Source organism: Hippoglossus hippoglossus, chromosome 11, assembly GCF_009819705.1.
Source record: "Hippoglossus hippoglossus isolate fHipHip1 chromosome 11, fHipHip1.pri, whole genome shotgun sequence".
NCBI lineage: Eukaryota > Metazoa > Chordata > Actinopteri > Pleuronectiformes > Pleuronectidae > Hippoglossus > Hippoglossus hippoglossus.
Window position 1 is genome coordinate 11,583,921 of NC_047161.1, and position 12,003 is coordinate 11,595,923.

A 12,003-nucleotide genomic window follows, 5' to 3' on the forward strand; every position below is an offset into this window, starting at 1 on the left:
TTAGAGAGTTCATTCCATTCCCTTCTTACCTCCACAAACACCTGAGGGTGCAGAGAGAGGTTGTAGATGTCTGTGTTTTTGAAGTGCTTCAAAGGGGTGAGAGATGTCAGGCGTACGTGAGCTGCTTACAATGTGATGCTTTTTGTAGCCCGACAGTCAGTGACCTGCCGGTGAACTCTCTCAGGTCAGTTTGGCTGTACCTCGGGTACACTTAATGTTCAGTGGTTCATGTTTTCTGAGGTAGACTGTGTATTCGCTCAGTGTTCCTCCATACAAATTGAAACAACAATCAGTAATAGATAGGTCCTGGAACTGAATGGTCACAGGTTCGATTCTTCCAGCATCAACTTCCATCAATGGAGCAGCAGTTGCTTCCAAAGGAAAAACAGATACTTCAATTTAACAGTTTTAATCACTTTATTGTCAAGTGTTATGCAGGCAAAGCATTTTTTTCTGCTTCAAGTTGGGTTTTTTCTTATTTTTTTATTGACATAACACGTTTGTACAAACCAGTTTTAAAAATATCAATAAACTGGAGCCTTTGAGGCTAACCTGGCAAAAAACTCATTATCAAATGTCATGGAGACGAACAAACATCTTTAGAAAAAGATTTACAAATGAGATGTCACTACAAAATATCAAAGAAAGAAAAGTCGGTTGTCACACAAAATATTACCAAAAACATCTAAATTTGTTTGGTATCAACCTTTTTCAACGTTAAACAATAGTAACTTTTTTTGCTTTCTTCTTCTTTTGTTATTTATTTTTCTCCAAAAACATGTTATGGCCCAAAGAGAAGAAGAAATTAACAGCAATGGTCGGACGTAGAAAAAAAAAAAAACAGAAGCACAAAGAGTAAAGAAGAGAGAGAAGCGGCACTACTGCAAAAAACTGAAACATGCTGTACACAACCTCAGAATTAACGCACACAAATACGAGTCCAGCAAAAGGCAAATATTACAAATCAAGGATAAATAATAAATTAGCCGAACACAGTGGGGTCCTGTGTGTTAACATACGGGGGAGGGGGCTTTTTAAAACAAACGATAAATTCCATAAAATAAACGTTTCTTTTAATTAAAAAAGCACTGAACTAACACAGAGCAACACCACCAGAAAACATCTCAAATATCCACACAGCTAAATAGCCCGACCCACGCCCACCCGCAGCTCTTATCGCCGTCTCCCCTCCCTGTGCTGTGGTCCGCTCTCGGCGTCACCCCCCCCCCAAATAATGCCGGAGAGCTCCCATCTCTCTCTCTGTCCACCTCACTCTGAAGCTCCCTCCGTACAACAGCTTGTGTTAAGGCAATTGTGGTACATCGGTCATGTTGACAGGGTTAGAGGTGGGAAGGGGGTTGTGACCAGAGCACAGAGAGGAGAAAGCAACGTCCATGACAGCGCAGCCATCTGACAAAACCGCTGTCTCACCTACCAGGTACCACCTGATGGTGAACCGCAGCTGTGATGCTGTGACGCCACCCTGTGGTACCTGCAAGGTGACCCGGCTTTGTTCGGACAACAGCTCTGCTTGCAGATGTTTCCCCGAACCTTGCGACGAACTGGCATGAAAACTTCCCCTGACAATGTAAACATGGTTTCACTAGGATTGTCATTAAAGTATTGCTTTCACTACACAAACAAAGTTGTAGAAAGCTAGATTGTTATTCTCTATAGAAACCTCTTTTTTTCTAATGGCCACTGCACCTCATTAGGAATGCATTATTTATAAATCTTTTATATGTGCTTTTTTTTCTACTCTTATTTTTTATTTTAGAACTATCCCCTCTCTTCTTCACTAACAGTTTATCCGATGACTGGTCTCGTAAGAATCAACACCTGAATCTGATCTGAGGACTGAACCTGAACCATGAATAAAACTCAAATTAGGTAGATCCTCTCCGGGACAGCATGGGAACACAAACACACACTCATTCGTATGTATACACACAAACACGCACGCACACACACTCCAACCCCAGACTGTCCTGGCCTGTCACTGCTCTGCCACAGTCCTGTACTATGATTGACCCTCAGCACTGTCTGACAGGTATGAAACAGGAACACAACTTTGTGCATAGAGTTAGATTCTGCTGTGATTCGGAAAATGTCTCGGTGTCGGAAGAATTAAGAATTAGCATTCCCTTCCGTCTTGTACTAATCTACATTCCTTTACCCACCGAGCATGGAATTATAATAGATTCATTTTTAAAGCCAAACTAATCTGTCATATGTTTAGGCAAACTTTTTTTGTTATTATGTGTGTTAGTTATTTTTTTGGATTGTAGAAGTTAATATTTCTCGGTTTCTGTTCATCATGTGATTCCATCTCTCTTTTGAGTCCCTTTTTCATGAGAGAAGGTTTTTTAAAGTTATGTAAAACAAAAAAAAAGAAAAGGTATCCACCCTCACAGTCCCTGCAAAGACTCAGAAGAACAGGAAGTCAGCCTTCAGCAAAGGAAACAGCAGTCAGTCGCCTATTCAAACTCCTCCTCTTCCTCCTCCTCCTCTTCCTCCTGGTGATTAGAAGTGGTGGGTGTAGCGGGGTTAGAGTCACGTGAGAGGGTCGCCACAGCGACAATCTGAGGGGAGGTGGCGAGGCCTTCGGGGGCGTCTTCTTCCATGTCGTCGGTGGTGATGATTGCCACCGCGGCTCCGCCCTTCTTGTTCTGGTGGGTCTTGATGTGCTTGGAAAGGTGGTCACTGCGCATGAAGCGCTTGGAGCATTCGGGACACTCGAAACGTTTCTCTCCTAGACGGGAAAAAAACGATTAGCGAAAAAGAAAATCACGGACATCTGCAAATTTTTTGGCTTTGAATGGATTTTGGGATCAGGGTGACCCACGTCACCAGACTACCACCCTGTACCTGTGTGTGTTCTCCGGTGTCTCTGCAGCTCATCGCTCCTGGTGAACCTCTTGCCACAAAAGATCCAGTTACAGACAAACGGCCTCTCGCCAGTGTGCCAGCGCAGGTGGGCCCTCAGGTGCGACGTCTTTCCGTACACCTTCCCACAGCCCTCCATGTGGCAGATGTGCTGCTTCTTCTTTGTGGGGTCCCCGCTGTTCCTGTAACACACACAGGCCACGAGTTAGCTGGACTGTATGTGTATTGTTGAACATATTCCTTAACTTATTTAACACTTCTAGTTTAGATATGATAATAGATTTGAATAAAACATCCTAAAAACACAACTTGAATCACATTTTTTTTTTTTTATTAAGATGAAGTAATTTTTGCACCTAATGCTAAAATATAATACATTTAAAATGTTACTGCAAAGCTGAATACCTTTGAAAGGTTTGAATATTCTCATATCTTTTAGGTGCTCTCTCCTCATTACAATGTAAAGCTTTAGGTGGTGACAGGTTAGATCTGTCTCATTAAGAAACAAGCTGTGCTCAATCCATCCCTCTTATCACTGATTTAATGTCCCAATATTTATTTGTTGTCTCCTGAATCATTATATATTCAACCAGAGTTTTACTACTGCACCGTTGCATAGTGTGTTTCTAATTTGTCCATACCTTCCCTCTCCGTCCCTGCAGTTAGGACAAGAGCAGGCGACACGTCTGAGCCTCTTGCTGGGGGGTCCCTCCTGGTCTGAAGAACTTTGTACAGAGCCCAGCTGGTCTGGACTCAACGATGAGCCGGGTGCCACATTGCTGACGGCGACTGTCACAGGAGATGACTGAAGTTTGATCCCATCCTGACCCTGTGGTTGACCTGAAAGGTGATTGGTAAAATGGCAAATAATTTGACGAATGTTGTATTATCTGTGGGAGTACAGTGGCTACCAGCCGGACATTCTGTTATAGTTCAACTTTGAATGGTAAATATATATAGAGTATAAAAAAACTGGAAAGATGGAACGTTGGATTGGGAAACTCATTCAGGATGCCACAACACAGTCACTTTCAGTGTCCTCACCCTGTAGACCGGTGATGGTGAGGGGAACACCCTGCAACTGGACTCCAGCGGTGCCCAGCCCTGCAATGCTGACCGTCTGCACCCCAGACCCGGGGTTGATTTGTGCTGCGCTCAGCGTCAGCGGGGCTCCACTAAGGGACACCAGCCCTCCGCTCCCCACCGTCGTCCCACCAGCCACCGGGGCCAGTGTCAGCTGCTGTGGCACTGCCGTCCCCAAACCACCCTGCAGGGAGACAGTCTGCCAGGTGATCTGCCCAGAGGGGGACAGTGTCGGGGTACGGATGAGGACCTGGGCTTGGTTCTGGAAAGCCTGGATGGGCTGAAGGGTTTGTCCGGGGGCTAGCTGGAGGGTCTGAATGTGCTGAGGTTGCTGCTGGCCCTGACTGTGGGGCTGCAGCTGGATCTGCTGCACCAACTGGTGCCCCACCTGACCCACGATCACCTGCTGTATGGTTCCTGTAGCATCTGTCTGGGTCAGCAGTCCGTTGGCCTGATTCTGGCTTTGAGAGTCTGCCTCACTGCACTGTACTTGTGTGTCACCCTCTGATCCAGCAGAAACCACTTGTGCTGCTTCAGACACACTTTCCCCTTCAGCTACTGCTGTTGTCGAGCCAATTGATGCTGTAGCAGGAGCCATCCCGGACATTGCTGTTGTCACCAGCTGGTTGCCATTGGCAACAGAGAATGTGCCATCTGCTGATTGGATAAGCTGCACAGCCCCGCCCCCTCCAACATTATTGATCACAGGCAGAGCCAGGGTCATGCCACCGAGGTTTATGGGTACCGTGGTCATAACAGGAGTCTGGGAGCCGTGCAGAGTCTGCAGTTGCAGTGGGAAAGACTGTGCAGGACGGATCTGCAGTGGGACCGTCTGATTGGCTGTAGTTGTCAAAATGGCCTGCTGGTTGGCTGACTGGAGGATGGTCTGGCCTGGACTCTGGGTCTGGTAGAGCTGGACTTGCTCCGTTAGAGCCCCGAGGGAGGCCGTCTGAGCCGAGCTGATATGGATCTGCTGTCCATCTGCAGTCTGCAGGTGAGGGATGACCTGATACTGGACCCCGCCCCCGGCATTGGGCAGGTTCTGAACCTGGATGATCTGGAACTGCTGCTGCTGCTGCTGCTGATTGGCTGCAACACTGTTGGTCCCAGCCACAGCCTTCACCTGCCCAACAGGATAGATACAGTGATACAGTTAGGAGGACAAACTGACAGAAAACAATAAACATTCACTCAAAACTACAACGTCTACACCTCTTTTACCTTACGTCCACCTGGAGAGCTGTCATTAGCCAAGGTGGTGGCCACCGTCACTGCAACAGGCTGATTGGTGTTCTCCTTGGCCATAGTAGGAGCCGCTGTAATGATCTGCCAGCCGTTCCCCGTGAACTGAGCTGGGACCAGTTCCAGCTGTTGGGGGACCAGGGCCTGACCCCCTGCTGTGTCCAACACTATCTGGCCCTGGAGCTGACCGGCCTGCAGCTGGATCTGACCGGTCTGGACCTGGAACTGCTGCACCCCTGCCTGGGCCTGGGCCACCTCCACCCCCCCCTGCCCTCCGATCTTACTGCAGGTGGCTGCTAGCAGAGCCAACGGAGAGGGCTGAGAGGAATCCTGGAGGAGACGGGGAGAAAAGACAGCGGAAGGACAGAGGGAAAGAAACGGGAGTGACAAGGAAAAGTGGTAAGTCAGGGTTGGAGACAAACAGAGCTCATGTGCACAAATATGAAAGTACAACATGCAAGTTAAAGAAGCCAAAGGGAAGGGATGGGCAGGTAACTTAATGCACACTCCCACAGTGAACAATTTGAATAGATGAAGAGGAAGAGTAAAAGAGCGAGGGGTGGGGAAAACATGGTGCACAAAAAATAAACCACAAAAGCTGAGAGAAAGCGAGAGAGAGCTGTCAGTGGAAGTGGGCGGTATTACAGGAAGCGAGTGGGTGGGCGTGTGAGAACCACATTTCTCTTTTCTCAGAACACTGGAAGAAAATGCCGCCTTCGCTCTCTCTCCTCCCTTTCAAAGGAACTAGGTCGCAGGCAAATTTTTAATGCTATACATCTCTCAACAGTGCACGGAAACAGCCTAATTTCTGAATCAACTACACTGGAGTGGCAAGTAGCATGGCACCAATGCTTGTCATACAACAAAAGATGCACTTTAAGAGTGACTGCCTGGCGGAAAATGATCTCCCAAGAAATTTACAACCTCCTGAAGAGAAGCTAAAAAGGGAATAAAACAATCATAGAGCCACATACCGACACTGCAGGTCTTTAAATTAAATCCACACTTGGTTTTAATGCATTTTGACCCTAATTCAAACAGACAATTCAAAAGTGCAGTGGCTGGAGTGTGACAGCCATGTAAGCCTATTCATGAGGCTCTGGGCTGGCTCTCAGCAGGGCTGCACAGAAGCAGGAAGTTGAATTCACCAGAGAAACGCCCCCAGAGGTGTCTGGCTGGCTGGGAAGGGGAGGGAGCACATTTTTGTCCTGGAGGCAAGGCAAAAAGTAATGACCTATAATAAACTCTTATTCCATTCTCATTTGGTACCTGGGATCCAGAACTTTTCCCCCTTTTAGATGCTTTCCCTCCTTCAGTTCCAGATGATTCCTTCTTGGAGTCTGCAGGGAAACAGAGGACAGTGTTACAACAGCATCATCCCAGCAGTGTTTCTGCATGGTACAAAGTCCTAGGACAAGCGATGCCCCGTGTAAAAACCTGATCAAAAATGCAGATACAGCACAACAGAGGTGATCAGTGAAGGCGGAGGAGAGAGCAGTAACCTCATCATCAACATCAGAGGGGCTCAGGAGCCTCATGTGTCAGATGCAGAGAGAGGGAGAGAGGGGAGGAGAGGGGGAGGGTACCTACCACTCATAACGCATTAATATACCGAGGGGGAGAGGGTGTAGTTCACGGTAGAAGGCCGGCCGGGCACAGAGGCGGAGGACGGCCTATGTGTTCGGCGCTGGGCCGTGGCGGATCTGCCCGTTTGACGAAACCACCCACCGGCCAGGAAGGGCGGTGCCAAGCGCGGGGCACAACCAAGCAGCCCCGGATAACGGTAATGACGGGGAACACGGCGACGGTCCCCGGCGCGGCGTCACCTCTCGCAGCCCCGTCGTGCGCCTCTCTCACCGGATGGACGCACCATAAACGAGCGAATTGGCGCTTGTCAGGACGGTCTCCACAGAGAAGTTGTCGGTGTGTGACCGTGGAGGCCCACCCACTTCCATTTAAGCATCAGGACAACACCCTCTCCGCTGCTCCTGCCCGCCGCCGCCGCTCCTGTCGCCGCTCCTGTCGCCGCGCGGACGCCTCGTCTCCGTCCGTTGCGCACCGAACACAAACCGTCACCGCCGTTTGTATTTTTCGCGTATTCCCTTTTTTTTCTCCGTGCACGGTTGATTATTTTAAAAGGGGGAGATACGGGGGAGATGGCTGTGGCTTTTGTGGGCGGACGCGCTCCTCCCACATATTCAGATTGGACGACGGGGCTCGGCGTGCGAGGGTCGAGATGGGAGTTGTATTTTGACGAGGCCTCGCCTTCCCGATCCGGATTGGGCAGCGCGCACTACAAGTCCCATGATGCCCCGGCGTGTGCGGCGGCGGCCGTGGTTGGTCGTCATGTTGGTGTGAGAGCGAGGGGGCGGGGCCTGGCGTGTTATGGGGGGTTGGGCGATCGGGAAAGGGAGGCGCGCGTGTGTATGAGTGTTTGTGCGCGCGCCGATGCGCGTGTCCGTTAGTTTCCACTGTGCAGTGTCACAGGATGAAGAAGAAGAAGAGCAGTGGAACACAAGTGTCATGTGACTTTAATTCTCATATAGAAAATCGTTTTGTAACTATATGTCACATGTTTACTGAGATAGTCGATCTATTTCCTCATTGTGTTCATTCATCAGCTCCACTTCTCCCCACAGCTCTAACTTTGAAGCCTACATCTTAAACAGAAATTAACGGGAACTGACAATAATATAAGCGGGAAACAATTATATGTTGGTTAAAAGTAAAGAATAATTTTAGTTGATCGATAAACAATCAATACCCAAAAGGTTTGGCAACTGAAATATCTTTTAAGGTATTTAATTGGCACAAACACTTTTTTTAATTCAATCAGATGGGATAATGATTGTTTTTGTTTTTATTTCATATGGAGGAAAAATATGACATAAGTACAACTAAAGAAATAAAAGAACAAATGCATGAAATAATACAAAATTCAATTCGATGAAAAGAGCTATTTCTGTATTTATATTTGTATTTATTTCACTTGATTTACTTTATGTTTTGATTCGATTTAAAAAGTAAATATATTTGGATTGTGGACTCGTACATTAACAATAACAAGCCAAAAAAATGCAATTTAGAGATGGCTGTTTTGAAACATGGGTTAGATAATTAATCAGCAACACAATAAATCAGTCATTTTTTAAAGCAAGAATGCCCCAATACTTGCTACTTCTAGCTTCTCAAATGTAAATATTTCCTGCTTTTCTTATGGTAAACTGAATATATTTGGGGGTTTGGACTCAAGGGAAAGCTGAGTCAGCTTGGGTATTAAGTTTCACAGAAAACATAACAGCCCCTAAAGCACCAGGGGAATGTACAGGGTTATCGGCTGTCCGCCAGAGCAGTAAGATCAGCATGGTGTGTAAAGTTGATTAGTGTTTATATACATCTTTATGTTACCCTAAAAATATGTGAAATGAGCAAGTTCAGCTCCACATGTCTGGTTTTTCTTACGCTGAAACATTTCTGATCAAGACTCAGTGGGTTTAGAATCTGACTTTTCTTCATCTGATGCCTGAAATGAAATATTGTTTTGAACATGGCTGCTGCTGCAGGCCTGATACACTGTCTGCTCATGTGGAGCACAAGTATTGTGGTTGTGTTTTCACAGAGACACACTCACACACCTGTAGTGGCCTGGAAACATACACACACACACACACACACACACACACACACACACACACACACACACACACACACACACACGCACTATAATTACTGCTGAAGCCAAGTGCCTTGATCCCGCCCCCTGGGCCATTCGGCAGCATGTTGCTAGGCAACGGGGTCTGGCCTGAAGAAGGGGTGTTGTCCATGTCAGTATATGTGTGTGGTGGCGGTGATGGGGGTGTGATAGAAAGGCCATGGTCTGTAGATAACTACACCATGGAAAGCAGAGCTAATTTACTATATCCAGTGTTATTGTGATGTGTGTTGTTGAGAGGAATTAATTCACAGCAGCAGTAACTCAATAAAGTTACCTTCAACCTTTAGAGATCATGTTGATAACAAAGTGTTTTAGAGGCATCAAGAATTTAGGACCAACTCAGGAACAGAAAGAGCTGAAAATCCCAAGAAGCTGATGAATGATTTATTACTACAACGTGAAGAAAAGTAAAAATGGCTGTACTACTTGTTTTCCAGCTGCTGCCACTAGGTGGCGCCAGATACAAGCTGGGGCTTCTTAGTTTTTATCATAGACTTCATACTCATCGCTGCACCTGTCTCAGTGGGAGAATAATCAGATCTATTACTTCAGTAAAAGTATTAGCAATAACACAAAAATACCACTGAATAAAAAAAGTTCTCATTTTAGTTGGTGGCCAATTTTTTTACTCACAGTTGTGCAGACGAGTCGTTTTATATTATCAAATTACAATCACAACACAATTCAAAAATCACAATTTGCTTCATAGGGCTAATTAGATTATTACATTATTGTAATTAATATATTAACTGGCTAAGTAAAGCAAATTAGTAACTATAGATATAAAGTGAAGTAAATATTTGTGTGTGTGTGTGCCAAGTGTTAGATAGCTAAATCCACAACATCATATAAATTGAACAGGTTTTGAATATAAGTCTTATTCTGTGAAGTTAATATTGGTATTTATTGCTACTGCTGTTAGTATAAGATGAAAATATTCAGGTAAAGTTCAGCTTTGTAAAATTCAATACAAGTACAGTACTAAAATGTTTCTCTATGACAAACTAACTGTTTGTTTGCAGGTTGCTTCCTTTCACTCAAACTGATTCCTCTGTGGTACATGTGTTTTTTTTAACTAGCCCAACATTGTAATTATAGTGCATTAGAACATAAGACAATGTTATTAGCTCTTTAATTTTCATAAACACACACACACACGCAGACGGAAAAGTTATTCACATCCAACCCGTTTTCACAGCGTGTGATTGATACTGCACAAGATACATTTTGGTGAGGCTACGCAAAGACAAACACACACACATGTATATATATATATGTATATATATATATATATGTATATATATATATAAAATTCTTATAATTCTTTTATCAAAATTAATCTGCATCTGAAAGTATTATTTACCCAAACTGTGCAAGAACAGATATGTGTGGAAACACTTTTGAGAGCAACTCAAAGTGTTTTAGATGTTTGCTGTAACTGTGTTACTAGATTTTAGGGGGCAGAGAAGTTTACATCCAAAAGCAGCCCAATGACAGTTTGTATAAAACTGAGAGCCGAGCAAAGTGCCTTGGATTTACCTGTGAAAGTTAAGTATCACACTGATACACGTCAAGAGCCATAATCGGCTGGAATATAGTACGAGAGAAAATATCAAACTGAACATGAATGCATGAAGTAATGAAGACGATTGATCAAAGCTGAAATTTGTCTTTTGTTAACCAAAGTGAGAAAAGAAAAATCCTTTTCCGATTTGGTGTCTAGACATCAGACATGATGCAGCCCCTCTGAACGACAGAGCATCACATCAGACAGCAGCCGGATGTGACTGATGGACTTGATCGGTAGCTCAGAGGCGATTGCATTGACCACCTCACTTCTAGACGTCTGGTGAATCCGAAACGTGTGTGTGTGTGTGTGTGTGTGTGTGTGTGTGTGTGTGTGTGTGTGTGTGTGTGTGTGTGTGTGTGTGTGTGTGTGTGTGTGTGTGTGTGTGTGTGTGTGTGTGTGTGTGTGTGTGTGTGTGTGTGTGTGTGTGTGCAGGAATGTTATGTTCGTATAGTGCATCAGTCGTTGAGCGTGTTTGCGTGTGTGAGTCAGTGCGTGCTTGCGTACAATTTTGTTTTTTGGTGTGATGTAGCCGAGCTTTCTGCACACACATGTGCGTAGGCGTGCATTTGTCACACGCAAGCTCGGCGTCTAGATGTCTCTCTTTCCTAAAGGTTAGCTTGTAAAGACGAAGAGATTTATGACTTGTACTGTCACTTGTGTGTGTGTGTGTGTGTACAGACAAGTGTTATCAAACATGTTTCACATAACTCTGCCATAAGCTGTAATTATGAACAGATAGATAAATAGAGATTCATAGATAAATAGATTATGTGTAATCCCATAAATGTGAATGACAATAGGTGATGTCACTCCTCTCCCGTGTCTCATCATGACTTCCGACTGTCTAGCATTACACTGCAGCAGGCACACACACACACACACACACACACACACACACACACACACACAATGTTGGAGAATAGAGCAACTATAGCTGTAAGTGATCAATCATTCTTCAACTGTCTCATAAATCTAAGTGTGTGTATGAGCACGGCAACATGAGGAGATGCAGCCTGCAGTGATTTCTTTAAACTTTTTGATTCCTGGAAACATGACACATCAGAATACACTGCAGTGGACGTGCATGAGGCTCGGTGAAAGCTGGCGCCGCAGCGTTTTGATGACAGTTCAGTGATTGATGCATCTCCTTGTCTGGATCAAGTGGAAAACAACCGGTGTGTCTCACCGGGCATGGTGCCAGTTCAGGGTGTGGGTTGGACATGCGTCTGTAACATGCAACCAAAAGAAACCTTTTGTCAAGATGTTTTTTCTTCTCAACGGATGGATGACTTATCATTTTTCCCTTTAGCACACATGCTGCAGTGTGATTTCACTGTAGTGTATAAATCAAATGGTATATTCCTAATTGGAGGTCCAAGGATGTTTTTCAGTTGAAATAACATTTTCAGTAATCAAATCTTAACTTTAATTATTTCTTACCATTTCATTCACAAGTGGTATATAATTTCACTACTGCTCTGTATGTTTTATTACTTCTCTTGTTGCA

General features: G+C 45.0%; 1 protein-coding gene across 1 annotated transcript; it reads right to left on the bottom strand.

Moving 5' to 3' along the window:
* Positions 1 to 398: 398 nt before the first annotated feature.
* Positions 399 to 7,485, bottom strand: sp4 (sp4 transcription factor). The gene is made up of 7 exons (XM_034600164.1): positions 6,802 to 7,485; positions 6,481 to 6,551; positions 5,191 to 5,541; positions 3,931 to 5,092; positions 3,528 to 3,726; positions 2,869 to 3,068; positions 399 to 2,752 (listed from the first exon to the last, which is right to left on the bottom strand). Exons 1-7 carry the CDS (start codon positions 6,806 to 6,808, stop codon positions 2,478 to 2,480), a joined length of 2,265 nt encoding a protein of 754 aa, XP_034456055.1. The 5' UTR covers positions 6,809 to 7,485; the 3' UTR covers positions 399 to 2,477.
* Positions 7,486 to 12,003: the final 4,518 nt, after the last annotated feature.